At 39.2% G+C, this 27,864-nt stretch overlaps 7 protein-coding genes across 8 annotated transcripts; 4 read left to right on the forward strand and 3 right to left on the reverse strand.

The window, feature by feature from the left end:
• The first annotated feature begins 568 nt into the window (after positions 1–568).
• LOC117782149 (villin-like protein quail) lies at positions 569–13,791 on the forward strand. Of its 2 annotated transcripts, none has more exons than XM_034619127.1 (7): positions 569–724; positions 10,070–10,279; positions 10,335–10,537; positions 10,597–11,527; positions 12,223–13,251; positions 13,315–13,506; positions 13,579–13,791. In XM_034619127.1, exons 1-7 carry the CDS (start codon positions 698–700, stop codon positions 13,690–13,692), a joined length of 2,706 nt encoding a protein of 901 aa, XP_034475018.1. In that variant the 5' UTR covers positions 569–697; the 3' UTR covers positions 13,693–13,791. The 2 variants fall into 2 exon arrangements, with proteins under 2 accessions (XP_034475018.1, XP_034475017.1); XM_034619126.1 differs by lacking the exon at positions 569–724 and adding an exon at positions 6,821–7,028.
• Positions 13,792–14,802: 1,011 nt separating this feature from the next.
• LOC117782153 (mitochondrial inner membrane protease ATP23 homolog) lies at positions 14,803–15,942 on the reverse strand. Its single transcript, XM_034619131.1, has 2 exons — positions 15,207–15,942; positions 14,803–15,142 (listed from the first exon to the last, which is right to left on the reverse strand). The coding sequence occupies exons 1-2, from the start codon at positions 15,861–15,863 to the stop codon at positions 14,942–14,944; spliced, it is 858 nt and encodes a 285-aa protein (XP_034475022.1). The 5' UTR covers positions 15,864–15,942; the 3' UTR covers positions 14,803–14,941.
• Positions 15,943–16,467: 525 nt separating this feature from the next.
• Positions 16,468–18,414, forward strand: LOC117782150 (glucosidase 2 subunit beta). The gene is made up of 2 exons (XM_034619128.1): positions 16,468–17,495; positions 17,554–18,414. Exons 1-2 carry the CDS (start codon positions 16,505–16,507, stop codon positions 18,201–18,203), a joined length of 1,641 nt encoding a protein of 546 aa, XP_034475019.1. The 5' UTR covers positions 16,468–16,504; the 3' UTR covers positions 18,204–18,414.
• On the reverse strand, positions 18,381–19,105 carry LOC117782154 (ragulator complex protein LAMTOR3 homolog). Its single transcript, XM_034619132.1, has 3 exons — positions 18,962–19,105; positions 18,689–18,887; positions 18,381–18,614 (listed from the first exon to the last, which is right to left on the reverse strand). The coding sequence occupies exons 1-3, from the start codon at positions 19,003–19,005 to the stop codon at positions 18,477–18,479; spliced, it is 381 nt and encodes a 126-aa protein (XP_034475023.1). The 5' UTR covers positions 19,006–19,105; the 3' UTR covers positions 18,381–18,476.
• Positions 19,106–19,771: 666 nt separating this feature from the next.
• LOC117782155 (probable 26S proteasome complex subunit sem1) lies at positions 19,772–20,296 on the forward strand. Its single transcript, XM_034619133.1, has 2 exons — positions 19,772–20,017; positions 20,086–20,296. The coding sequence occupies exons 1-2, from the start codon at positions 19,912–19,914 to the stop codon at positions 20,211–20,213; spliced, it is 234 nt and encodes a 77-aa protein (XP_034475024.1). The 5' UTR covers positions 19,772–19,911; the 3' UTR covers positions 20,214–20,296.
• LOC117782151 (spindle assembly abnormal protein 6 homolog) lies at positions 20,267–21,667 on the reverse strand. Its single transcript, XM_034619130.1, has 3 exons — positions 21,312–21,667; positions 20,858–21,251; positions 20,267–20,794 (listed from the first exon to the last, which is right to left on the reverse strand). Exons 1-3 carry the CDS (start codon positions 21,628–21,630, stop codon positions 20,287–20,289), a joined length of 1,221 nt encoding a protein of 406 aa, XP_034475021.1. The 5' UTR covers positions 21,631–21,667; the 3' UTR covers positions 20,267–20,286.
• Positions 21,668–21,872: 205 nt separating this feature from the next.
• LOC117782148 (dynein heavy chain 2, axonemal) lies at positions 21,873–27,787 on the forward strand. The gene is made up of 5 exons (XM_034619125.1): positions 21,873–21,936; positions 21,996–22,703; positions 23,861–25,722; positions 26,587–27,268; positions 27,377–27,787. The coding sequence occupies exons 1-5, from the start codon at positions 21,873–21,875 to the stop codon at positions 27,754–27,756; spliced, it is 3,696 nt and encodes a 1,231-aa protein (XP_034475016.1). The 3' UTR covers positions 27,757–27,787.
• Positions 27,788–27,864: the final 77 nt, after the last annotated feature.

A 27,864-nucleotide genomic window follows, 5' to 3' on the forward strand; every position in this document is an offset into this window, starting at 1 on the left:
CCGCGCTTCAATTGAAGTCATCAGGTAGGGGACGTTCAGTAGTAAGCCGACATTTCACGGGTTAAGCCAGCACTGAGCGCAACAACGGTTAATACTAATACTCACGCTCACGCATTTACAATTGTTGTTGTTTGCTTATTTGCCTTTCGTGTTTCCGTTTACAATTCGGGTTAATTTGTTTGGAAAGTGCGAAAGAGCTTTTATTTCCGCTGCACAATTTTCGCAAGAAATTATGAATTACACAAAAAACAGCAACAGCAGCAGCAGCAGCAACAAACTTTAATTATAGCACACGATCTAATCTACACACTGTTTAACAATTGTACGCATGCGCGCCTCTCTTTTCCTCTCTCTCTCTCTTAATTTGTGAGTGTGTGTTCATATCGAAGTGTTTGTGTAACGGTAAATTTTCGAAAAATAGCAAAAGCAAAGCGGGAAAACGAATGGTGTTAGTTGGTGACAGCTAAAGGAGTGCGAAAATAGATTAAAATTGTTTAATTTGTTGCTGTTGCTGTAATTGGGGAGCGGCTTTAGTCATTTAATGTGCAACTACTAGCGCAACTGCAACAATACACAAGCAACATCATCAACAACATTAACCATAAAATAAGTCAACAGCTGCTGCATTTGTCGTTTGCAGTTGTCTTTCTTTATTTTGCTTTTTGCATGACAACCACTACAAATTATTGCGCACAAAATGCCACCGTTTAATTTCATTAAGCAGGTGAGTGTGAAAATCAGCATTAAAATGTTGATTCATGTATGTGTTAACAGTGTTATTAAAACTAACTATTTTTATATAATTATACATATGTACAATATGTATATGCATTTATTAGCTCTTTAAAAGTTTAATCAAAAACCCCAAAAGTAATAAAATACATAATAAGACTAGTGAATTTATTGATTACAATTCACCACCACCGATTACCCGTCAAGTCACCGTTCATACAAATCATTGATGAATTTAATATAGGAATGTCGTGGGCGGTAACAAATTACAATCTGCATTACCACAGCATGAAAATTCACCAATGTAAACTTACACATTTACACACAGACATTTAATACGGAAAATAACAAATTCAAAGAAAGTAAAATTTTAAATATTATCAATCTTTTTTCGATATTTAATAAAAATATTTCTGATCCAATAGAGAAGCATTTCTAGAAAGTGTCTAGACGCATTTTCTTGTCTCTTCAAATCTTCCGTTTCGATCAAAAAATTATCAATAACCAGTAATATTTAATAGTAAATAGAAAATCGATTGAGTGTAATATCAAAAGTGGCCCTTGAAGTTCTTACAATGCGAGACAGATAGTAGCACTATCAATAACTACAATTGTTCCATGTATATACCGGGAGTCATATTTAAGAAGACATCAACAAACGTGTCTAATTAGCAAGGCAAAAATGAGACAAGAACATGAGAAATGGAAATCAAATCAACACTTCAAGCGTTACACAATTTGAATACCCGAAACTCATTTGGATGCTACGAAAATAGATTTATCTGTATGAAGACAGCACAGCTGGAAGACGGAGACGCGGCTTTTGTAATTAAGTGTGTCTGCTACTGATCAGATGGCCAGATAGATGCTCAGAGATAGCTTCCGGTGATTAGACGTCAAAACAAGCCCAAAAACGAAAAATGGTAGAAAAGAACACGCAGAGACCGGGCCATAAAGGTGGGAATAATTTCTACGCCAAAACTTTCTAATTATACAAATTCTGATGAGACTGAGCCCCAGATGGTTGTCTACTCTCTGCTCACAATGCAAATGGTCAGCAATGGACTAGTCTAGTCATTTTGGGGATGTGATCATATTTCGGGGCCTGGCCTCGTCTAATGAATTTCCAAGCCCATTAAAGCAACATTTTGTTTAATTTGGAGGTTTTTCTTTTTTGGCCGTGTGATAATTAAGATGAATGACCCCCAACCGAGAGGAAAAGAGACCAATCCCGAACTTTTCGTTAGAAAGTTATTGCACCATAACATTCAGAGCTCCCGATGCTGACTGAGGGACTGAAGGTTTTATCTCGACGCGGCTCAACTGTGCTAGGCCATATATTTGCATTTTTTAGTATGGGCCAGGTTAATTGCATGTTAAATAACTGTTAAATAACGGTTACTATACATCTGCAACAGCAGCAGTAACAGCTGTCGGTTGTTATGGGTTAACTCAAGCAATTGTTGTTCAACTTCTTGTGCAATCGCTCGCCTTTCTGCCTGCCCTTTGCTTTGCTTTCTTTCTCGTCGAGCACCCACTGTAACACAGTAATACTCGTACCTAAAATTATTTTGAACTTTGTCTTCAACTCGCACCCACATCAAAAGCTTTTGTCGTGGGAAGTCAGACAACAGCAGCCTCCTCCACCATCAGGTATCGTCTCTCCAATTGTCTGCTAGATTTTGTCGGTTGTCTTGCATTTTATTTTATTTTTTCTTTTCGATATGCTTCACAATTACCAATCGCACAGTCTACACAAATCCTAACGGTAGCAAATCCAGAGTAATGCAAACAAATCTATAAAATTTGATTTTCTCCCTCTAAATCTTTATCCCGCTCTCTGTACCTTTCGAAATGGAGTTGATTAATCGCATCGCTTACATCGCTGCATTATCAATACAAATTAACAATTCGAAATGCTAAACTAAAATGCATTTTCAGCGCAACATAGACAATATATTTTATTATTATTACTGTTAGTAATACAAGTTTTATGTTTAAATCTAGTCGAATGCTCGAGACTCTTTACAGAAACTTATGATAAGCATATGTTATAATAATTTTATGAAGCTTCCTATTAACCTTAGTGTTATTTTGATATATACAAAAAATATATGTTCATTCTTCTTTTGCCAAGCTAATAAGCTTTGCTTTTAATAATTAATTAAAAGTCTATAATATGTATATTAATTTTAAGCTATCGACTAGCAATATATACAGCTAATATGAAAAATTTGCTACGACTGTCCGATCAGACCGCGTTATACACCGATCGAAAGGTTTAGCGCTAACTAACAAAATAGCATACTAAAACTCTTGCTAACTCAGCCGGTTCATGAGATAAAAGGGTGTAAGTGGTAGGGGCAACGTTTAAATGATTGCAGCTAATGGGGCCGTTGGGGCCTTTTGCAAAATAATTCCAATTTTCGTGTTTTATTTAAAATTTTTATATTAAACTTAATTTTGCTCGTCACAAAATTGGATATCAGAAATTTTTGGGGCTAGAATATGCTCTCGTCACTAGACTTTTACCTCGTGTAGAGTTTTTTTGTGTGATAGTAAACATTACTAGATCCTCAATTAAAAATGAGTTTTGTAATGTAATCTCTATGTAGACTGAGCAAACCGTGTGCAAAATCCTTAAGGTAAAATTAATTGGGAATATCGTACCTCTAAGCAGATAAAGCTTAAAAAATAAAGATTAAAAAATTTTTCTGAACACATATAATCTAAAATTATTCAGCATTCATTTATAATGTCGTAACATCCTAAAATATTAAGAGCTCCAGCACTTATTTTCAGCTTAGAAAATCTTTATGTAAAAACTTCATGAAGTAACATTATGGTGTACACAGATTTGGACAAGATCATTAAGATTTACTCATCACACACCTAATGACATATTCAGTGTACTTTTCGCTGTAAAAAAAGAACAACAGCACATTTCCATTTCTGATAGAAACAGCTGGTCATCTGGTTGTCTAGTCTGGTCTGTCCAAGTCTGGCCCGGATTGATCTTGTAGCTGGCAATTAACGTTAGACGCCAATGTGACCACAGCACAGAGAATTGGAATTGGAATCGGGGCTCGAATGGCAGCATGTTTGCCATAGTTTAGCCATCTTCAGAGAGATGCGCAGCATTTGTTGTTGACTAATGAAAAGGCAGGCTGAGCAAAAGAAACAAAAACAAATCGGCACAATCACCGCTAGCGGGCCAAAGCAGATGGAATACTAAATAAAAAAAATCAAAGCGGCACATTTGCTGAACGTGTCCCGGTTTTTTCCCCTCAACTTCTGCTCCTCTTTTCATTGCAATCCATGTAGTCAGGTTGTAGTTGTTATTGTTGTTGTTAGTCAGTAAGTAAAATGCATTTAATACTCTGGCATTGTTTAAACTTTACGTAAATGTCGTTAATGGGTGTTTGTCTTGAGGTGAGACCGACAACAAGAAAAACTGAAGAAAAAACCAAGGCAAACAATAAAATTGTTACAGAGTTTTTGGTATGAAAAAAGGAAAAGTCAATTGTTTGGCCATTTATTGTGTCTTGACGTGTGTAATTACCATAAATTGTAAATTACATTTTTCATCATTTTTTTTTTTAAAGTTTATTTTTGAAATTTTCTTCTTTTCAATATGCTAAAAGTCGCACATTTCCAATGGCAAATGCTTTGCATTTACATTTTGCTTTCATTTTTGTACGTTTTGCCATTCGGTTCACGCCTCAACCTCAACGGTTGATTGAACTTGTCAGAGACGGAGTTAGAGTTGAAGTCGGAGATCTGTTTAAAAATATGTGTTGCACAGGGAAAATGTGTAAGCCGACTCTGTTTGTTGTTGTTTTGAAAGGCGAACGCTTTTGTTGCAGTCGGAAACCTTCGAGTAGCAACCCCAACAATGGTCAGAGCTAAAGATACAGATACTAAGATACTCAGTTCAAGCCCAAGGCACATAGTATAGGCCCATTAGCGTCTTTCACGCTTCACAATAACACTTTGACTCATTAAAGAGCCATAGACAAAAGCGATTACCATTATTTTGGCTTAATTGCGTTCAAGCCAAAACATGAAATTGTTAAACAAATCGTAAACAAAGTTCGCCAACATTTCGAATACTTTTCACTGGAAAATTGACACAAACAAAGTGAAAGAGAGAAAGATCGCATGAGAGGGAGAGGAATCTCCATTGTTTCCCTTGGGCTGTTAATGGTTATAGGCAATGTTGGTCTGTCACTTTTATGCATAAATCATAAAAGTAAATGCCCAGCCAAGCAAAGCAGCTGACAAACCCATTGGGAAACCTGATAGATGCCATCCAATCGTATGTTTACCTCTCTCTATATGAAATGCATGATTGCATATGGAAAATGTCAATACAGCAAGTGGCCAATACAGATAGATGGCTAATAAACCAAATGCGACAAAGTAATATACTCTTTAAGAGGAAAATCTTTGGTTAAGATATTATTAAGAGATGGTCCGCAAATCTGTTTTAGACTGATTCAAAATCATGTTCCTAATCGAAAAAAAAATAATAAATGATATTATTTAAAATTATTAATATGTTTTAATGATGCTTGTCAATGTATACTAAACTTATAAAGAGAAGTTCTTAAGATAACATTCAAATTGACTTAAAGAATATATGGAAAATTAAATAATATGTAATATAAATAATATAATGAGTTCTTAAATAAATTATACTCGTATATGTTGTAATCATGTCTGCAAATCACTTAAATTTCGTTAAAGGTTAGGTTCGGTGGCTCGAACCATAGAGCAAGACTTAGGTTCGGTTTGTGTACTGGTTTATATAACCCCTCCTTATGTTTTTCCCAAGTTTCTAATAATTGTGTAATATTAGAAAATCAATAGATTTATGTAATTTTTTTTTTCAAACCGAAACATGTATCTAAGATATTTTTTCGGTTTATGTTCGGGATCGGGGGTAAATAATTTGAAAGGTTCGGCTCAGAACCGGTTTGAAGCCTTGGTCGTAACAAATAAAAAAGTATTTAAAAAAAAAAATTTTTTTTACAAAGACATAAAAATCATCCGCAAAAAATTTCCAAAGTTCTTAAGGTGTGTTTTCCAAATATATTATAAATATTATATTGTATTATTGTCATTAAAAACATTATTACATTTAATTGAATATTATGATTTTAGGACCTAAGATCTCTCTTTAAATGAATTAGCAGAAAAACATATAATATGTTAAAACACAGTATGTTTAAAGAGAAAAACATGTATAAGACATAAACAAATTTTATATACATATATATGTATTTTATTATAATTATAGTTAAAATCTTTCTTCTAATCGAAAAATGTCACCAATTTCTTAGCATAGCCGCAATACCCTTAAACCCTTTAATAATTGCAAGTACTAATGGTGAAATGCCAGAATAACAACTATCCCTTTTGTGTATGTTTATCTATCTGTTACTTATATCAAGTGGTATTATGCACATGGTTGATGTTCCGTTGGCTTTTTGCTTTTGCCTCTCACTGTTAACCACAACGTAAAATGCTGCGCTTTCTGCGCTTTTCTCACTTTTCTCAGCTAAAGACACATAACTGATAATTTCATTCATATTACACGCCCGACTCTTATTCGCAGTTGAAGTCAGAGTCGGAGTCGGAGTCATAGTCGTCTTCGTCTTCAGTCGGTCTCTGAGTCACAGCCAAATGTGCTTCCCAGTTGGTTAAACTCGTGTCTCTTGGCCATAAACTTGGTGGCACCGCATTCGCGTCGACCAGTCTGCATTTGGCTTTCTGGCAACGACGACGCACTCGGCCGTCGAGTAGCTCTATCAGTTACCACTTTCCAGTTACCAAGTTCCTCGCAAGTCACGAATCTCTGAGTCTCTAACGGTTTACGATCCACGCGCTAACCTCACGCGAGTGTGAGAAAGGTGCCTCAATTCAGTTTCCAGTCCATATTTGTGAGGCATTTTCCTAATCACTTTTACTTCGATTTACTTGGTCTACAGTTTAACAAAATTCTCAAGTAAATAATATTAAACAAAACAACATAATAAAAACATGAATAAAATATAATTTAAACATAAAAATTAAACAACAGAAAAATATTTTAGTTAAAAATTGTGTTGCGCGTGAGAAAATCGAGTTTGGAGAAGGATTTCACTTTGAGCTTTTTGCAGTGATTGCAATTGTTCGCCGGCAAATTGAAAACTAGTTCAAGGCTGCCTATCTGTTACTCTCCAATATTGCAAGAGACAGTCAACAACAAAATCAACAACAACATGGAGCTAACGTTGTCACCAAAAGAAACGGTATTTACAGGCTTTTCATTATGCATACTTAAGTCTACGTCCCCCGATCAACGTCTTTTTCAAGAAACTCTTAGTAAGCCGACAAGTTAATTTCTTGTGTCTTCTCTTGCTAATCACGTGATGTCAATTATTACTCGTATTTATTCGCATTTATTTATTGTTAATATAATGAGCAAATAGTTAGCATAAACAGTCATGAATTTTTAAAGTTTTTTGTACGTTATTAGAAAGTTTTAAAAATATGTTGTAGTAAAGGATTGGTAAAAAATAGGATTGTTATGAACTAAAATTTGTACAAAGATTATTTTAAATGATTTGGCAGACTGAAATTTATCATACAGATCTCCAAAACTTTAAATTGTCAAGTTTATTATCTTACACTAATTTTTATATGTATACGAAATCTCTTTGAATCAAACTATATATAATTTCTAATAAATTGGTTTTACTCGACTTTAGTTTTTGTTTTTATCCTAAAAAACATAAATTTTCACCCAAACTTATTTGGTTCAAGATTGATTTAATTGCTATAACTGAATTTTATTTTCTGTTTATGCTCTTAAATAAGTTTTCTTTTATTCTAATGAGAATAATTGAATTAATTAGATAGATTAGAATCATATTTAATGTGGCCAATTACTTAACAACATTTTTGTAATTACGTTTAGATGAAATGGAGATTTTATTTTCTTTTATCACATTTATATTATTTGGAATGTATTCATGTACAATAACTCGCGTTCCATGCTTCTTGCCTCTTTAATCTCATAACTGTTTTGTAGTTTGTTTTAACTAATTGCAATTACAAAAAATCGCGTGCTCTTTGTGTCGTGCGGTCGTTATAAGAGGACGACCATTATATCATTTCTATTTAAGGGATCACAACTTAACGTAATGAATTTTCTGAGTAACACGCTTTAATTTAAAAATTGTTGTGATTGTAAATAAGAATAAAACAATTAGAGTTATTTAGTTGGGGTTTGTCTTTCTGGGCAGAGTTCTGTGGTGGTGATGACACTAATTGATCTAGTGCTGTGTGAAAACTAAACAAATTTATCTTATACAGCTGTTTCTAGCGGTTTGTGCCGGTTTTTTAGACGTATTTTTACGGCCATGACAAATAGCAGTTTGGCTGTCAACAGTCTTAACTGAATCAATCATATCGTCTATTGCCATTGTCTCACCATCTTTTTATCAGAGCGACAAATGCAATGTGGACCAATTCAATCCACTTGCCATTTGCAGACAATAATTAAAATGTTTTCGAGCAATTTGACGATTTTATTTATGATATTTGTGAGTAGAAAATGAAAACAACAACCATATATTAAAAACAATTTCAATTATAATTGTTGTCTCTGATTTCTATGAAATGTCATTTTGTCTGACGGATGATGATGACGATGGTGACGGCATCACCCAACCAAGCGAAGCATGAACTCGTATTTGGCCAATGAACACACAAAAAAAGGGGGGAAATAAATAAAGATAAACAAAAATGTAAATAAAAGCTATCATAATGGAGGAAAAGTCAAAGACAAAGGTTGATTACGATTATTAATTTAAAAAAACGCCAACCTAATGAGCTGTTGATAAAGATCAGTTTGATGCATAGAAGAAGCCACCAAAGCCACCTGGTTACCAAGAAAGCAACCACTTTCCACTCGTTCCACACGATCCATAAATAAATAAGAAAATTAATGTTCAATAAAACAAAAACTGGCTGAAGCCGAGTCGTCGTCACTCTGGTACAGTTTTCACTATCACTTGGCGGCCAAATTGGAAAAGCCAAATGCAGAGCGTACCCGAGCATACCCAACCAAACTCTCTTGTCTATACCCGCCCAAATCTAAAACTTGGCTATCTGGTTTTCTGGATGCCAACTTGTTACTGTTTCTGTTACTGTTGTTGGCCATCGATCAGACATCCACATCCTTCACAGCTGTCAAAGACAAAAGCCTGCCTGCGGCACTTGATAACTGTCGCATATGCTGGGAGACAATTACAGACCATTTGAAAGGTGTTCAAACATGCTTTTTTTTAAATGAGGCCTTGACAGGAGCTATTAAACACGTAATTGAGGCATTCATGTGCATAGCAAAATGGTGCTACGAAAGCTGATAAGTTTGTCAGTGTTTAGAAGAAGAGTTAGAAATACGACAGTAAAAACATTTTTATAACATTATTTTAACTTTATCTACAAGTTACACTTTATTGATACTTAACGTATATGTTATCAATTATTTATCATAAAAATTTAATAAGAATCGGTAATTTATATTCCTCTTCATTCATTTTAAAGTCTTCTATCCTAAAAATTGAGTATTTTTAAAAATCTTCAAACGATTCGTGTTCATATACAATTTAAATCTAGAAATTTCATAAATTTGGTTAACACTTAAGTTTAAAATCTCTGTGAGATTCGTTTACCCCCCCCCCCCCCCCCCCCCCATATATAAATTGAATGTTATCTATAATATGTTAATCTTGTATCCTAAAAACATCATTAAATTTGGTCAGTTGACATATGAGCTATATAACATAAAAACAAGTAATTGTTCTGACAAAATACAAAATTCCTACTTAATGTTAATTGTTTTTTTTTTAATTTTTGTTGCTTTCGATGATGAAATTAAAAGATATGAAAATTTTTTCTCACAACAATTGCTCACCCTCTTCATAAGATACAATATGTATTTACAAAGTTTAATATAATATACTTTTATACTAAAAATTTCATTAAGATAGGTTAAATAACGTGGGGTCCAAGATATCAAGATAAATTAAAATTAGTCCTTATAAGGGGTAGCCCATAAAGCAAATCCAACCGAAAATCTGCCAAATCACCATACATTTTCGATTTCTGTGGCCCTGTTTGTAACAGATTAAAAAGGATCGAGTTTTTTATATGGTGTATTCATAGGAATTAGGAGAAGCCGAACTTTTCCTACGTATTTATCTGAGTCGGAACGTATCATAAAATCGATCCCTTAAATTAATTATTTTTAAACTAATTCAATTTACAAACCTTTTTTGGTCAGGAGGTGCGTCCCAACACAATACCCGACCTGAAGGTGGATGCCACCTTCCGCAAGGTGCCGAAACATGCGTTAACCTTTGAGCTGTGGAAGATCGATGAGGATCGTTTGGAGGCTGTGGCTCGAGCACAATATGGCACATTTTACGACAACTGCGCTTACATCATCTATGCGACCAGTCTAGTGGGACATTATGCGAATCACGAGACCATTGTAAGTATACAAAGATGTCTACCAATCCCAACTTTTTCCTAATTTTAATTTCTAGACACGCGAGCAAAAAGCGAATGTACCGCTGGAGCGGTATATACACTATTGGTTGGGCAACAATGTCAGCGAACAGAATCGTTCCAATGTGGTGCACAAGGTTCAGGAGCTGGACTCGTATCTGGGCAATGTGGCGTCCATTTATCGCGAGACACAGAATCATGAGAGTGCGCGTTTTCTGTCCTACTTTAAGAAGGGATATGAGTAAGTTAGTTTTTGCTGGAGTTTGATGACACTGCTGATACCCTTACTTTCCTTTTTAGTGTATTATCTGGCGCTTTGGTTAATTCTCCGCAAGGAGTACGTCTCTTCCAGCTTTACGGACGCAAATGGTTGCGTGCAGTTGAACTGGCGGACATTGACTGGACGCACTTTAATTCGGATTACATAATGGTGCTCCAGATGGAGACCACAACCTTTGTATGGATTGGACGCTCGAGTGCTTCGATTGAACGCCGGAGTGCTCTCTCCTGGGTGCAGAGACAGCGCAAGGATTGCACGATTTGTATTGTCGATGATGGCTACGAGCAGTCCATGAGTCCGGAGCAGAAGCAGCTCTGGAATAAAGTGTTGCCACTGCAGCAACGTATGGTTTATCAGACTAACAAATTGGGATCGGATTTCGATTGCAAAACCAATGGCGATGTCAATGGCAGCAATAAATTTCGCATTTACAAGTGCAATCAACGAGGACGTCTGCATCTGGATCAGTTGGATGTGGGCATGCCCAGCAAGGATGATCTTAGCGATGCACATGGCGTCTATCTATTGGATAATTATGGACAGAGCATTTGGTTGTGGGTCGGAGCTCAGGCAACGCAAGCGGATGCTCTCACAGCCATGGGCAATGGACGTGCCTTTGTCAAGAAGAAGAAATATCCAAATAGCACGTTGGTAGTGCGTGTCCTGGAGGGTCAAGAGCCCGTTGAGTTTAAGCGTCTGTTTGGCAACTGGCTGACTATTTGGCAGGATAATACACGTGGTCATAAGCCTGTATCGACCAAGTTTGGCAAACTGGATGCAGTCTTGTTATGTGAACGTCCCAAAATGGCTGCGGATACGCAACTTGTGGACGATGGACGCGGCGAACGCATTCTGTATCGCATCCATGGCGATCAACTGGAGGAGCTGCCGGCCACCAAAGTTGCGGTCTTCACCACCAACGCCTCCTATGTGGTTAAATACACCGTTCAGGTGAGTGACCAAATGGTGTTTGCCACTTTAGCGGTTGCTTTCTTTAAAGCGTTTTTCGTTTTGATGTGTGAACAACATGAAATTGTGTAGTAAAAGGGGGGAAAGAATTTAAAAGGGAACAAGAAGGGGAAGTAGAAAAGTATCAGGAGAATGTGCTAACTAATCTTTCAATATTGTTTGGTAGGAGTTCACTACTGAAGCTATCCTGCTTCTTTATTACGTATTATATTTATATTTTCTTTCTTTATTATACTAAAATAAAATTTTTCAACATAAAAATGTATTTCTTTTTCTACATATTTTAAAAACAACTCAATTTAAAAACGTTAATTTAGATAAAAAGGTTAAAAATAAATGTAAATTAGTTTCATGCAGATCTGCAAAAAAAATTTATCAGTAGTGATTTTATTTATAATATGTTAAATTTATAAATTTATATTAGGTTTTTATATTCTAATATTTTTATCAAAACATTTTTTATTCTGTTTGATTTCCTTGTTTGTGTCAATTCGATTGGATACTGAGCATCTAGCTAATAAATTTAAAACAGCATTTAACATTTAATAATACTCGAAAATAGGTCAACAAAGGTTCAGTTAAGGCATAATCTGTAGTGGGTTTAAAAAAAAATTACGTAAACCGAAACCACAATTATGAATTTATTATAAATTGTAAATTGTTTATCTTTTGTATAGTGCGCTACCGTTGTGCCCGCTGATCTGGCCTGTGTGGGCGTCAAGAGCATCGTCTATCAATGGAACGGGTCGGAGGCATCGGCGGAGACAATAGCTAAAGCCGATAGCTTTGCCATGGCCAGTTTCGAGGCGTTGAATGGAGCTGGCATGTTTGTTCAGTTGTATGAGTTCGATGAGACGCCTCATTTCTTGCAGCTCTTCGAGGGCAAACTGATCATAATGCGGGGCCAACGCAGCGAGCTGCTCCACTCCAATAATAATCTCAATTGGGATTTCAAGACGAACATTATGCTGGAAACATTTCTGTTGAAGGTCTATGGCGATGCCAGCTATAATGCCAAGGCTGTGGAGGAGCATCCATTGTCAGCGATCAGCTCGAAGGATTGTTATGTCATCAAGACGAATCATGTTTGGGTTTGGTGTGGCCAGAGCAGCACTGGAGATGCCCGTGAAATGGCCAAGTCAGTGGGTGCACTGCTCGGTGAGAGCTCCCTGGTCCTCGAGGGCAAAGAAAGCAAAGAGTTCTGGCAATCGGTGGCCATGTACTTCAATCAGACGTTGGTCATCAATGGCCAATCCTGTGCCAGCAGCACCACGAGCAGCAGCAGCAGCGGCGCCGGCAGCATGTGCAACGGCAGCAGCAACGGTGGTGGCAACATCTCACCCACATTGAGCAACAATTGCTATTTGAACACCACCATTCCAACAAAGCCGCGTCCTCCAGTGCAACTCTTCCTGGTCTGGTGGGAACAAACACAACTTCGTTGTGAGGAAATTCTCGGTTTTGAGCAAAAGGATCTCTGTGCCGACTCCACATACATTCTCGATACGGGCACCTTGGCGTATGTCTGGCTGGGATCGAAGGCTCTCAAACAGGAACGCGATAGATACACATCCATTGCTCAGTGCTATGTACAGAATGCTCCCTTCGGACGACGCTCTGCAACGGCTTTGGCTGTGGTGCGTCAATACTCGGAACCCAATGTGTTCAAGGGATTCTTCGAGACGTGGCAGGATGAGCTGGGCAAGGTATGATAACGCTATACACACTATAAATGATCTTTTGTCTAATGCAAGTCTCTTCTTCCGCAGAACTTCATCACTTATGAGCAGATGCGTCAGGAACTGGGCAGCATTGTGCCCAGCAACGCTTTAAAGGAAGGCTCCGCGTTGCATCTGAACAACAATCAGAAAGATTTCGATGGCCACAAGAAATATCCACTGTACGTGCTGGTGCAGGAAATGGATATGCTGCCGCCCGAAATTAATCCTTTAAGGCGTGAGGTTAGTCAAAGCATGTCTAAGGATTATATATTCATTACAACAATAATATTTATGATTTCATCACTTTTCCAGGTCCATTTAACGCACGATGACTTTGTTTCCGTCTTTAAAATGTCGTTTTATGAATTTGATGAGCTGCCCAAGTGGAAAAAGCAGGAACTTAAAAAGCTCAACAAGTTATTCTGAGTTGATAAAACCTCTTTACAATCTGTATATAGTACATTTTAATCAGGCTTTTTTACCTATTTGGATTTGTAATAAAGCAATTTATGTTATATATACGTATGTATACATTTATATATACCAATTGATAGATTATATATTTAAGCACTGTTTTTGAATTAAAACGAAATATATTATGCGAAATACACATATATAAAAGAACGAACAAGCTTCAGGTTGTTGTTTCTACCTCCGAAGAGTCGGGCTCATCATCACCGGAACCTGTTTAAAATAAACATTAACTATATAGACACATACAAAAGATTCCTTGACTGAACTTACTTGGAAATATGAGACCCATTATAAAGTCAAAAATGCCACCCAATAGATCCCAAAACATGTTTTGTCTGCCGTGCTTAACGTTTTGTAACTAAATGCCATCCATTTTTATTTGTATTGAATTCTCTATCGTCTGTCGACCATTAAATGAGCCGTAACAATAATACGTAATTTCATTCTAATCAATCTCACGAATCCCCAATTTATTGATGCGATATGTGTGATTCGGGTCAATTGAAATGCTTTTAAAAGACATGTTCATAAACGATTTTTTATTATTATTAATAACATGCATCCATGATTTTACACATATTTATTAGTAATAGTCATCGTCATAATAATAATCACCAAAATACTCTGCATCAGCTATAAAAATATTTAAAATAATTTAATTGCATTTGGTGAACCATTGAGAATAACTTACTGATATCCGAGAAGAATATATCATTTAAGAAGCCCAATAAAGCCTCCACAATAGCGCAGCAATCCATTTTTGAGCGGATTTTTTTTTGGCGTAATTTAAAAAATTTTTTAAAATTTTTTTTTTATATATTTATCATGGATGTCAATTAGATTTTCCGTGATTTAGTCTGATTCTTCAATGGATTCCGAGCTATAATCGGAACCATTCGCTGAGAATAATATTTTATAAATAAAAGATATATTTAATAAGGATTTGGGAACCTTCACTTACAACCAAATATTATTTCACCAATAAATTCTATCAAAATGCTTATAAATTCACAATCCTCCATGCTTTTGTCGCCTTACAAAACTTAACTAAATTCAATTGTCAGATGGAGGTTTCATTTAAAGCTATAAACGCTTTATTTTTATCATCATTCAACCTTGAAACGTAGCCACAATTAAGGCACAAAATTAATTTAATTGTATGCCATTAATTCTTAAATCATAATTAAAGAGAATCGCTTCTTTAATATACATCGTAACCGTACATGGGAGCTTCCATGAAGGCCTTCTGTTGGTCCGTTGAATTGCGGCGTATTCTGCGTCCAATGGGTTCCAAATCCGCATAGCACTTGGGAAAGACTCGCTCCACTGCATCCACAGCTGCCTGGTGACTTATGTTCCTCACAGCGAGCACAGATGCCAACGCTTTGGTTTTCACACAGTTCTGAAAGAATTCAAGACGTTTAATTCTCTGCATAATTCAGGATTTAGAATTTGGTGTCACTCACCTGGTGCGCCTCCTTGACGTTAAATGGTGATGCATCGCCCTGGAACATGGCGCTTAAAAACGAGCAATGTGCCAAGTTGGCGGCACGAATCTCCGTGCATGCCAGGTGATCCACATTGCGGAAGTCCAAATCGTTGTTGCAATAGTCAAACATGTGGATCATCTCATGCGTCAGCACGCCATGCACCATGCTCTTATTCTTGGCCATATTCTGGCAGACGACAATCTGATTGAGCACGGGATCGTAGCCGCCGGTTACTGTGGGATCGCACACTTCGCAGGAGATGTGACGCCGCAGGTCGATGGGACAGCCGGAGCTCCTCAAGGCGCCCATCATCAGTTTGACCAACGGTCCATTTTTCACACACCAATAGACGTTCTGTTCGCACTTGTAGCGATCAATGCTCTCCTTGCCCTCGGCACCAAACAGTATCCGTGACAATTTCGGCTTGTACGTTTCCCCACGACGCTCCGGATAGAGATCATAACCCCATTCCTTTGGCTCTTTACCCGTTTGGACTTCATCTGATTTTGCCTCCGTCGTGTTTGAGTCTTGCACTGGCTTGGCATCGGGAAGCACAACAGCTGGCGACACTGTTTCCGTTGTTGTTGTTGTTGTCGATGAAGCTTTGGCCCACACTTGTGTCAGAAATTCCATAATATCGTTTTATTTAGATTCCCTTGTTAACCAAGGCGAATAGTTAAATAACAAACCGGCAGCTGATTTGCGGGTGCTGCCAACTCACGCCAAAAATCATTTTACGTAGACCACACACGTCACAAATCTTAATTATAAAATATAAAATATTTAAAAAAATAAACTAGAAAATTACAAAAATTCTAATTTCAAAATTAAGAAAGGTTAAAAGAGATATTTATTTTACCATTGACCATTTTTGGCATTGTATCTGAAATGGTACATGCTGTCAGCTCGTAAGAGCTTGAAGGGTGGCAGCCTTTTGGGACAAAACAGTGCTTCCACATCAGTGCTGCCAACTTTTTAGGAGTAAAAAGTAGCTTTTTCCGGCTTAAAAGTATCTACATTTGATTTTGTGGACACTTTTGTACAGGTCTGCAAAAAATATAAGTAGCAAAGCAAAGCTGAAAATATATTTAAAATAGCCAGGTTAGCAGCTAATTGCAATTTTGAAATTTCTCAAGCAAACGAACTCTGAAAATAGCCAGAACTTACTATAAATAGCTATAAAATAGCTAAGTTGGCAACATTGGCGGCGCCGGCATTTACAATTGTAAAATTTCCACGTAATTGATTGGCCGAGCACAAACTTAGTTTTAACAATGGGGCTGACAAACATACAGTTGGTAATATTATCATTATTGTCATATGCCGCAGTGGTGGTGCGGGGAGGAGAGGTTCCGCGTCCCCGCGGTGTTTCGCTGGTGAAGGCGGCGCTTTATCAACCGCGTCCTGATGGGAAATGGAGTTGTTTGGATGGGAGTAAAGCTATTCCGTTTGCCCAGGTGAACGATGATTACTGTGATTGCGCCGATGGCAGCGACGAGCCAGGCACCGCAGCCTGTTCCCAATCGCAGTTCCACTGCATCAACCAGGGCCATCGATCCGTGGATATACCCAGTTCCCAGGTGCAGGATGGCATCTGTGACTGTTGCGACGGCAGCGATGAGTTGCCCGTGGTGGGATGTGGCAACACCTGCCTGGAACTTGGCGCCGCTGCAGCCGTGCAACGGCGCAATGAGGCGGAGTTGCACACACGCGGCGCCGAGAGGCGTCAGGAGATGATAACGCGTGGCAAGCAGATGAAGGCGGATCGGACAGCGCGTCGCTCAGAGTTGAATGCGCGTATTAAGGAGCAGGAAGCCCTCAAGGCAGAGAAGGAGCAACTCAAGCGCACTGCCGAAGCACTAGAAAGCGAAGCTCTGGACGCGTTCAAGGAGCAACAACGGGAACTGGACGCGGAGACGGCTCAGGCGGAACAGGAGCCACAGCAAATGCGACAGGAAGCCACTCTGAGCTTTGTACGCTACGATGCCAACAAGGATGGCTTCGTCGAAGTCACCGAGCTGATGGTGGACATGAACCTGGACAGCGATCGCAATGGAGTCGTTACCGTCGAGGAGGCCAAATACTTTCTAGATGAACGGGAACGCGTCGACTTGGATGCGTTTGTTACGTTGGCCTGGCCCAGGATCAAGCCACAGAAAATGCTGGCCGATGGATTGTTCCAGCCGCCAGTTGTGGATGCTCCAGAGGCTGAAGTCCAGGCGGAAGTCCAAGGAACTGAACCTGTTCAGCAAGAACCAACTAATGGTAAGACTTGATCTCTCCTCTTTTATTCAATGTCTTGACTGAGTAATATTGCTTGCAGAACAAGCGGACATGGAGCACGGCGATGTAGATGAAGACACGGAGGATGAAGAGGATCAGTACGAGGATGAGGAGGAGCCCGATGTGGGTGTGGGCGAAGCCACTCCTGATGTTGAAACCACAACCACGGCGCCAAACTACGATCCGGAGACACAGCGACTCATTGAACAGGCAAACGAAGCACGTAATGCCTACGATGAGGTGGAAAGACATATACGGGAGATAGAGCACGAGGTTAAGGAGATTGATGAGCAGGAGGGCAAGGATTACGGTCGCCACGAGGAGTGGGCGGTGCTCGACGGCGAGTGCTATACCTTCGAGGATCGGGAATATGTCTACACGCTGTGTCCCTTCGATCGCACCTCGCAGAAGCCACGCAATGGAGGCGCTGAAACAACTTTGGGTCGCTGGGATCAATGGATCGGCGAGGGCGACAACAAATACAGCAGGCAGAAGTATTCGAATGGAGCTGCCTGCTGGAATGGACCACAGCGATCGGCTTTAATCAACATCAAGTGTGCCTTGGAGCCACGTATCACCGGAGTCAGCGAGCCAAATCGCTGTGAATACTATTTCGAGTTTGAGACTCCGGCTGCCTGCGACAGCGAAGCCTTCAAGGCGGCAGATTTGAATCAGCATGATGAGCTTTGAGAGAGAAACTGATGTTAAGGAGTCGAGGATGTCAAGAGCAAGGAACAGAGAGGAAGGCACCGATTTAAATTTATAGTTGGAGTTATTGAATTGAATTCTGTATTGTAAGGTGATTACTGCTGATCATTCCCAATCATCGCAATCGCATCGGTCGTAGACAATTATTCAATGTATGCATTTAAGCCAAGTAAAAAGTTTCATTTTTTAAATATACTTTACATACAACATTCGTAAATTAAAAGGGAATCTATTTATTTGGATTATATTTCATAATTAAGGCTCTGTCACGGCCAGCTTGATGTCCTCCAAGTAGCCATCGACCTGGTGTTCCAGTGCCAGGATGTGACCCGTATTGCAATCCTCGGCACCCACAAAGGTCAAAATCAACGGCAATTTGTTCATTTGCACCACCTGCAAATTGGCAAGAGGAAGAGACACAATTGTTAACAGCATACACATACTGATAACAAGATGGACACACCCACCTGATAGTTCGAGTACATCGATATTATTGTCTTGTTGCGTCCCAGGCCCAGTTTACTGGCCTGATCACAGGCCGTCGTAAATGTGGGTATAAACGATGGCATTAACGCGAAATCCACATTCTTATCCTGGCTGTGGCTAACACGGAGTAACGGGACACCGTCCCGGTCCGTTATCTGTATGACATAGAGTCCGCTGACCCTGTCGATAAAAATAAAACACAAATCAAATTAACCAACTCTGTTTTATCGATTGCCAGCCAATGTGTCACCAACTTGTGCAGTAAACCGTTGAAATATTTCTTTATGTCGTCGGACATTGCGCAGCTAACAACAAAAATATTATAATACCAATTTTATTTTCTTCATAGAAGCAAAACCAAAACAAACAGAAAAAATATCCTAAATTTGACACAATTTTTCCAAAATACCAACATCAAATGCAATTCAAGAGAAAATATTGGGAGTATTCCTGAAACAAATTTGGTTTCGCCTATCAGCTGATCACATCTGCTCAACACAAAGTGTGTAGGGCTGCCAGACAAAATAAAAAAAAGTGTGGTAGCCCTACAAGATTTCGCGAAATCTTGTCTAATTTCGATAACATCATTTTGCTGTGATTTTAATATGGAGAACGCATTTCCTTCATTTCAAGAATTGATTATTAAATGACTATATATTTAATGCAGATTAAATACTACTAATGTCCCAGATGGATATGACAGCTAAGCAAGGGCTTTGATAATTGAAGTTGAAGCACGAAAATAGGTTAACAAGACGAATAATTATTATTATTATTAATTAATAATAATTATTCTTATTATACTATTTTGCAAGTACACTTTTAAGAAAAAGGCCAAGAAAAACTGTTTTCACACTTTCATTTGTTAGCTTGTGTTTTTTTAAACTCTCGAAATCAAACAGTGTGCAAAAAGGGTCGTTCTTGAAACTGATTCAAATATGCTTAAGCCAAATCGAAACAAATTTCAAATCTGTTTCAGGAATACCTCAAATGAAAAGTGACCAAGATCATTCTGAAAAAAAAATGCTAAGTTATCTAGATCAGATTTCTATGTCTGGCAGCGCTTAAATAAATGGCAACTTTTTTCTGCCAGGTGGCAACTGTGGCTGTGACTCGGCATCATTTTCGTCAAGCGTCAAACAAAATAAGTGAGAAATTGTAAAACAATTGAAATTCAGCTGTAAGCTACAAAAAAATACGAAAAATGTCTGCGCCCGACAAAGAAAAGGATAAGGAAGAGTCCAATCAAAAAAGTGAAGACTTGGGGTTACTAGAGGAGGATGATGAGTTCGAAGAGTTTCCTGCTGAAGGTGACAATTTGTTAAAATTTCCATTATTATTGCTCGTAATGACAATTGTTTTATGTTGAATATTGCAGATTTTCGGGTGGCCGACGATGTGGAGGAGCCCAACGTGTGGGAGGATAACTGGGACGACGATAATGTGGAAGATGATTTCAGTCAACAATTAAAAGCACATTTGGAGAGCAAGAAAATGGAAACATGATTTGGCCAACGTTCGTACCTAACCCAACAATGAGCGTAAACAGTTTACAATTAGAAATAAACAAATGGATATATTAAGATAAATTTGCGTCTTCACCAGATAATTTAGTTACATAGATATTCAAATGTTTGAATGTCTGCTTTGCCTCATCTAATTGATTTTGGAGTGTTTTCTTGCTCTGCTCGAGTTGTTCAACTTTCGCGGTTAGTTTCTCATTCAATGCTTTCTGTTCTGCGACTTTTTCTTGATCTTTTACATCCTGCTGTTCACATTGCAATTTAAGAGTTTTGAGCTTTTCCTCCTGCTGTGTGAGAACGTTTTGGTTTTTTACTTGAGTGTCCTGCAGACTCTGATGCTTGTTAATCAGAGTGACATGCCTCTTCTCCAGGCGATCCTTAAGCTTCAAGGTTTCTTTATAATCGCTGACCACATCTGGTGGCAGTATATTAAAGGCATTCTCGATTTCATCGTTTAGTTGTGAAATATTTTCGATTTCAAGGCGCCGATCCTTATAAATCTGCTCCTGTTTAGCAACTTCCGATTTGTAGCTCTCTATATGGGCTGTTAGCTGTTTCGTCTCCCTAGAGAGTCATTTGTTTTACATTGATGGATTGATAGATTTATAAAAAATGGACATTACTAACATTTGAACTATATTCACATCGCTGTCCAGCACCACGAGCTGCTTCAAGTGCTTCACTTGACTGCGAATCTCCGACTCCTTTTCCTCCTCAGTAGCCAAATCTGACTGCAGTTGCCTCGACTCCTTTGACTGCTGGTTTAGCTCCGCCTCTGCTTTGGGCAATTCTTCGCGCAGCTTTCTTATGTTCGCCTCGCACTTGGCAATATCTATCTTATCCTGGATTTGCTGCTGTTTTCTTTGCTCCAACTCGCGTCGCTTGGCCGTTATTTCAGCGATTAGAGACTGTCGCTCCATATGTTTCTCCATTATGGGTGGAATGATCTCCTTTTTGTGCATCTTGTAGAAACACCAGTAGTTGATGAGCACATCCAGTGTGTTCAAAGTCTTCTTGGCAGCTGCAAATGTTTAATTTTTAAAATGTATGCAATTGTTTTTTGATATTGTTTCATTCTTACTTGGTTCTATAATATCATAGTAGGTATAGGTCTTGCCGGGAAACGATATCTGTAATATGTGCTGCACTTGCCGGCACAACTTGCTGAGAAACACACGCTTCTCCTTGGATGTGTCGGTGCTTTCACTCTCAATGTTGTACGGCGGCTCGACTCGGAATCCGAAGGCGCGCAGACAATGTATAAATACCCGGGTGAGAAAGGCTTCCGTGGGATGCGATATGTCGCTGACTCGCACATTTAACTCGGGGAACATCATTTTAGCTCCATTTAGGACCTGCTCCATCAATGCGTTATTATTAATATTATTACTTTTAGCCATGTCGCGCGTTAAATTGATTCTAGCTTCGATACGACGATGATGCCTTAAGATTTATCGATAAGCGTGTTGAATTTCATTTTGTGGTGGCACACCGATAAGCGAACTCGAATTCGATGTCGTTTAAGTGCTGTAAAGCACGTGCTGATGGCTGCAATTGAATTAACGGCTTTTGAAACGCAGCTGCCATAGGAACGACTTGTTTGTTTTCGTATTTTATATTAAATGCAAGTATAATTAAGAAAATGACATCCTCTAGTGCCGTAGAGGACGAACGACTAACTGACTCGGATTTATCCGATGATGAGGGTAAATTATTTGAAAGGACACTAGTTTATTATTATTATTTAAATTATTGCGATCAATAGAGCGCAAAGAAGAGGTGAAACCAGAGGAGATTCGTCCGGATACGCCGCATCCAACTTACAGCGATGAGGAGCTTAATCAACTGGTCGAGTATATTCAGCGTATGACTACCCTGTACTCACTTAATCAACGAGATTGGCATGAACAATCGCTGGATATCATAAGACGCTGGCTCCTTGAGGTTAACGAGCCTCTGCTAACTATTTTTTATAAACGAAACAAGCTGACCTCATATCTGGGATTCCCCTCAGAGCCTGTGGATGATATAAGCTACTTTCTGCGCAATGAGCCCAATGAGATTTTCAGTGTTGATGGATTCCACGACGAGATTCACTTTGGCACCGTGCACAGTGATGTGGATGGTTGTTTAATGTATTTGCTTGAGAGATTCTATGCGCCAATATTTCGCAACTACAACGATTGGAACGATAGTGTACGTGCTCGCTTCTGTGCCAGCCTTGACAAGCTATTGGCATTTCTCTATGCCATGAACTCCAAAATTGGCGGCATAACGATTCTCTATGTGCCATTTGTGCTGCACCAGATAGGCGGCGAGCATATTGTCTGCGATAGACCCTTATTCAAGAATCTCGAAAGCATTGCCGTCTACTGGACAACGCAGATTCGCACGCTCCTGGGAGATCGGACTCTGGTCGTGCCCAATGACTTGGCCACAGTGCGTGATGAGTTCGAGTTTTGGGAATATCGCTGTAAGTAATCCCTGAACAATTTAATCAGAGCCTCTGCTTTAAAAGTTGAAATGGGAAGATTGAGTTGGTCGGAGGAGTTGAATATTCCCATAAAAACTGTCGTATCTCAAAATTACGACATTGCAGGAACGCGATTAAAGTTTTCAATTGAGACGAGACGACCGTCTTAGATGCATCTAGACTTTGAAGATCTTTTAAAAGGCTACCCAGAAACAAATCTGGGATTCCGAGATAAATTCAATTTAACGCGGTATACGCGGAATATCTTAAACCAACAACGAATGATTCAATTATGTTTATCTAATCCCAAAATTCCTAAATTAGGCCCGATTTTAGCTATAATCTGGCATGCTTTTAGTCTGAATTCAATTCTGAACATTCTGCAGTCAGATTTAAAATTCAATCTCGTCTATTCTTTATTTCTATCTCAAAAATTAATTAAAATGGCAAAACCGAACATTCTTAAATTCTGTCTTAATACATTCAATCCCGAATATATTGTACTTGAATAACATTAAAAAACATTAATTATTTGTACGTTCTTTTTTCTTTTTATACCCGTTACTTAATAAATAAGTGATAGGGTATATTGTGTTTGTTTGAATGTATGTAACAGGTAGAAGGAGGTACTCCGACCCTATAAAGTATATAAATTCTTGATCAGCATCAACAGCCGAGTCGATACAGCCATGTGTGTCAGCCCGTCTGTCTGTCCGTCTCAGAGGCTATAAGATATAGAGATACCAAATTTGGCACGCAGATCCCAATGGCGTTGGTCGAGTTTGTTTTAAATTTTTGACACGCTCTCTTCCTCCTCCGTAAATCGCGAAAAGCCACCACACCCTTAGTTTTTAAAATAATAAGTTTTTTATGGTAATTAACGTTATCTATTATTATTATATGCTACCCAAATTAAAAGCAGCCAGATCAAACAAGTAGAAGGGCAGTAAAAGCCAACCAAAGCTATTAAAACTGAAGGCAATACAAGCACCCAGAAGTATGCAGTAGCTTTTATCATATAGTAATTTCTGTAAAGTACTTTTATATCTCGGGATCTCGACTATAACCGACTAGCTTAGTATTAGTTTTATTATTAATTCATACTTAATGGACTGTCGTTTTTCCTACTATTCGTAATTAGATACTTTTGCTTGCAGTAGAAGTGCTGCAAGGTCTGAATTCCCAGCTGGTTCAGTTTGATGTGCAGCGCATCTTCAAGGTGCTGCGGCAGTGGCACTCCGTGCACATGCCACAAATCGAGCAACTGGTTGAGGCAGCTAAGCTGGAGGAGGCACTGGCCAAGTCCAACATCAAATATCTCAATTTGCTTGTGGCGCCCTGTGCCAAAATAGATGAGGCAGCGACTCCGACGGGTGTGACTCAACTCCTGCCACATATCATTCACCTCATGCACTTCATTTGGCTGCATTCGGAGCACTACAGCAGCTGTGAACGGATCACGATCTTGTTTCGGAATCTAAGCAATCAGATTATTAAATACTGCACGGAACAGATAAAGCTGGAGGAGATTCTGGCGGGTCGTCCACGTTTTGGCATTAAAATGTGTAATCTGTCGATGGAGTGTTGTCTGGCGTACATGGAGCATGTGACTCAGCAGCAGGCGAAAGCTGGCTGGAAATTGGAAGAGGGCATCATATTCAACCATGTGAATGCATTTATGGAGCGTCTCGGTGATCTTATGGATATATGCGAGTCGATGATTGTGTTTGGGCGTCTGGATGAAACGGAGAACATTGAGAGGGCGCAATTTAGTGGCACCAACGGCGAGCAGCTGGAAAAGATTGCGTCAAGTGTGGAGCAACAGTTTTTGCAGGCACTCAATCAACTGAGACGTTGCGGTTCCAAGGATCTCATGTTGAATGTGCATCGTGGCGAGTGGTACGAACAGGTGGCAAGTTATCGACGCAACGTGCAACATATGGAGGAGACACAGCAGCGTCTCATCTCCAATGTCTTTCGGCGTGTTTGCAACGTGGAGGAGGCTTTGGAGACGCTCAATGTGATGCTATATTATTCGTACCATGCCACGTTGCGGCAATGTTACCTGCGAAAGGTGAGCTACGTTTGGCAGCTCTTCAGCGAGGATATGGATGCCACAACTAGGCAACTGCTCCAGGAGCGTGGCAAGCAGCATGAATCCTGGCTGCCCCAGCATGTATCCCGGGCTCTCGCTTATCGCATCAACTTGGAGCGTTTGACAGGGATCTACAGTCGTCTGGTGAGAAGCAACAACGCCTGGCTGCCAGCTGTGCCCCAAGCACCTGGAGTCATTGCCAAGTTCGAGCTGCTGCGCTCGGATTTCGAGCGGGAAATGCAGAACTCGTATGAGAATTGGCAGCAATCTTATGCCAAAGGTGGTGCCAATCTCTGCCAGAAACTTGATCGTCATCTGTTGATGCGTGGCAAGCAGCCCAAGGCACTGCTGCAGTGCAACATGGATCCCAGCATCTTGGACATTAACTGGCAGGCCGAGCACTTTGAGCGTCTCTCTTTTGCAGTCCCTGCTCCAATTCGTAAGATCTACGACCGTTACGAGGTTCTGAGATATGCGTACAACAGCGTGTCGCAGCTGTGTCTGGAGTACAATCGCATCATGAACGCTTTGACGGATCGGGAGCGCAAATTGTTGCGGCCATTGATCTCGTCCTGCGATCGCCAACTGGCTCCTGGAATTTACAAGCTGACCTTTGGCGCCATTGTCGATCCAAGCGATGGTTACTCCCAGTGGCTGGAGGATTCTATGCAGCATATTGACTATCTTCGCCAGATTGTCGAGATTTACAAGCGTGCCAATCGTCAAGTAGTTCGCAATTGTGAGAAGATTTGTGATACCGTTATGATCCGGTTGAGTTTCAGTGGCGCCGTCGATATCTCCGTGCTTGAGCAGCAGCTGAGTAGCTGGCTGAACCGTGGAAACAACTCTCTGCGGATGCACTACAACAACATCGTGGAGCTAATGCTTGCCGTGTCACGAGAGTTTGAGGATGTCAGAGATGAGGTAAACATATTTATTTGATAGGGCTTAATACATTTAAATCACGTATACCAGGAAGTATTCGAAAAACACAAGGGGGGACCCGTTGCATGAATTTGAATGTAGAAGAATTTAAGAGACCAAACCATGTTCAAAATGACATACTATTTGAAAATCGGTTAAGTCTTCGCAAAGTTATGACAGCTTGAAGTTGGTCAGACATTTAATCTAGCAACTTTACAAGTAAACATTTTTGTCCGATTTGGCGTGATTTTTTACATGCAAATTAAAGATATCAGAATGAAGTTTAAAGTGAGGTTATACATTAATTATGAAATCAGGGTACGATTAAAGTTGAAAACTTAACGATTGCAGAATGAATAAGGAGGCCAATCTATGATCAAAATGACACTCCCCATTAAAATCCGATAAGTTTTTTACAGGGATATGACAGTTTGAAGTTGGTTATACTTTTGATAAGCCAACTTTATGTTACAAGAAATTGAAACGTTTCATAATCAAATTTAAAGTGTTGTTTTATACTATTTCATTATAAGGAGTTGATTAAAAGTGAAAAATTTAGATTTTAAATTTTGAATTTTCAAAATGAAATTCGGGCAAAATGTGGCAAGGAATTTTTTTTTTATTAAAATCAAATTAGAATGCAAAATAATTTTGAGGGTCAATCCATGAGGGAAATTATATTCCGCTGAAAAATCGGTCCATTTTTGACAAACTTATGAGTATTTACAGGTGGTCAGACCTCTGACCTCTGTTTTTTTTTTTTTTTTTTTTTTTTTTTTTAACAATTTCTTGCACATTTAAAGTTTCCGACAACCATTGTTAAAGTCTTCTGTATTACCTTTTATAATTCATTTTAATTTTTAGCTTCCCCGAGAGTGGTATCAGTATGTGAATGTCTTTGACGATATGTTGGCCAGCGCGTTTCTGAGTTGCATTCGCTGTTCCTTGGAGTGCCTGCAGAGTGCGCTTCATTGCGAGGAGGATATGCCGCCCATGCCCATTCTCGTTATGGAATCGGATATTCAAGACTCTCAGATTGTATTTACACCCGATATGCAGATAATTGGTCGAGTGCTGCGTGGCATTATCGATCGTGTAAACTGTTTGGTGGATCAGTTTCCACGTCTGGGCCATAAGCTAAAGTTGCCTAAGGACCAGCGAAGATCAGGATTCGCCAGAGTGTTCCGCGAGGATGTTGAATGCATGGAAGTGGTGCGCAGCATTGAGGCAGAAATTGCCAGGCAACATGAGCAGATTGCTGATTATGTGGCACATTGGCGGCAATATCATGCGCTCTGGGAGATGACGGATGAGGCATTCACCCAACAATTGTTGTCAAGTGCCAAAACTGCTGGTGTCTTTGAGGGTGGCATTGAGTACTACAGTTCACTGGCCGATGACATTTCCTTTGTGGATGCCATTGCCCATGTGCATTTTGTACTCATCAATCAGAATCCCATCAAGAGTACCCTCCTAGATTGGATCGAAAAGTGGCAGGCTCTAAACATTAAATTTCTTTTAGATCATGCAAGTTCCTTGATACAGTGTAAGTTTTTGAATAAATTTTTATGAAAAACCGTCATTTTAATTTACATTTTTTTATTTCATTTTTAATAAATTTGTATTCCTCTTATCGTCTTCCTTTCTTTTACAGCTCTCTATCGCTATATGGAACGCAATGAGCACAAGGTGATGCAGGTACCACGTACACTGCGAGAATCCGCAATTGCCCAGCAGCTTTTCGAGCGTCTTATCAAAGCTTTGCCCCTGAAACAAACTAGATTTACGCCCATGCTGGAGCTGTTTGTATTGCTTCATAAATATCGGGTCACAATGTCGGACCAAACACATCGGCAGATCATCGAGCTGGAGGCCAATTGGCTTCATTACCTGCAAACTCTGGGCGAGGCGGATGAAATGCTTGACAACGAACAGGATGACTATAAACTTGTACTGGCGCAGCAAACTGACAAGTTTAAGCTCATCGTAAAGGAATTTCATGAAGATTTCTTTTCGAAATTGCCCAAAAAATAGGATACTATATGAATCAGTAAAAACACTTGAAATACTTGTTGACTACCATGTTTATAAACAATTATAAACACAAATTTAAAACTTTTAAGGTATTTTTCATTTTATGAG

This window comes from Drosophila innubila, assembly GCF_004354385.1.
Source record: "Drosophila innubila isolate TH190305 chromosome 2L unlocalized genomic scaffold, UK_Dinn_1.0 4_B_2L, whole genome shotgun sequence".
Lineage (NCBI taxonomy): Eukaryota > Metazoa > Arthropoda > Insecta > Diptera > Drosophilidae > Drosophila > Drosophila innubila.

Excerpts from the sequence above, each read along its gene's own strand:
- LOC117782149 (XM_034619126.1), top strand. The coding sequence starts at position 6,999 with ATGGAGCTAACGTTGTCACCAAAAGAAACG. Across the intron at positions 7,029-10,069 it reads CGTTGTCACCAAAAGAAACG|GAGGTGCGTCCCAACACAAT; the intron begins GTATTTACAGGC and ends TTTTTTGGTCAG. Across the intron at positions 10,538-10,596 it reads TACTTTAAGAAGGGATATGA|TGTATTATCTGGCGCTTTGG; the intron begins GTAAGTTAGTTT and ends TTTCCTTTTTAG.
- LOC117782154 (XM_034619132.1), bottom strand. The coding sequence starts at position 19,005 with ATGTCCGACGACATAAAGAAATATTTCAACGGTTTACTGCACAA. Across the intron at positions 18,888-18,961 it reads TTCAACGGTTTACTGCACAA|GGTCAGCGGACTCTATGTCA; the intron begins GTTGGTGACACA and ends TTTTATCGACAG. Across the intron at positions 18,615-18,688 it reads CGATGTACTCGAACTATCAG|GTGGTGCAAATGAACAAATT; the intron begins GTGGGTGTGTCC and ends GCCAATTTGCAG.
- LOC117782148 (XM_034619125.1), top strand. The coding sequence starts at position 21,873 with ATGACATCCTCTAGTGCCGTAGAGGACGAACGACTAACTGACTCGGAT. Across the intron at positions 22,704-23,860 it reads CGAGTTTTGGGAATATCGCT|TAGAAGTGCTGCAAGGTCTG; the intron begins GTAAGTAATCCC and ends TTTTGCTTGCAG. Across the intron at positions 27,269-27,376 it reads TGCAAGTTCCTTGATACAGT|CTCTCTATCGCTATATGGAA; the intron begins GTAAGTTTTTGA and ends TTTCTTTTACAG.
- LOC117782153 (XM_034619131.1), bottom strand. The coding sequence starts at position 15,863 with ATGGAATTTCTGACACAAGTGTGGGCCAAAGCTTCATCGACAACAACA. Across the intron at positions 15,143-15,206 it reads ACGTCAAGGAGGCGCACCAG|AACTGTGTGAAAACCAAAGC; the intron begins GTGAGTGACACC and ends GAATTCTTTCAG.
- LOC117782151 (XM_034619130.1), bottom strand. The coding sequence starts at position 21,630 with ATGGCTAAAAGTAATAATATTAATAATAACGCATTGATGGAGCAGGTC. Across the intron at positions 21,252-21,311 it reads CTATGATATTATAGAACCAA|CTGCCAAGAAGACTTTGAAC; the intron begins GTAAGAATGAAA and ends AAACATTTGCAG. Across the intron at positions 20,795-20,857 it reads GATGTGAATATAGTTCAAAT|GGAGACGAAACAGCTAACAG; the intron begins GTTAGTAATGTC and ends ATGACTCTCTAG.
- LOC117782155 (XM_034619133.1), top strand. The coding sequence starts at position 19,912 with ATGTCTGCGCCCGACAAAGAAAAGGATAAGGAAGAGTCCAATCAAAAA. Across the intron at positions 20,018-20,085 it reads CGAAGAGTTTCCTGCTGAAG|ATTTTCGGGTGGCCGACGAT; the intron begins GTGACAATTTGT and ends TGAATATTGCAG.
- LOC117782150 (XM_034619128.1), top strand. The coding sequence starts at position 16,505 with ATGGGGCTGACAAACATACAGTTGGTAATATTATCATTATTGTCATAT. Across the intron at positions 17,496-17,553 it reads TCAGCAAGAACCAACTAATG|AACAAGCGGACATGGAGCAC; the intron begins GTAAGACTTGAT and ends TATTGCTTGCAG.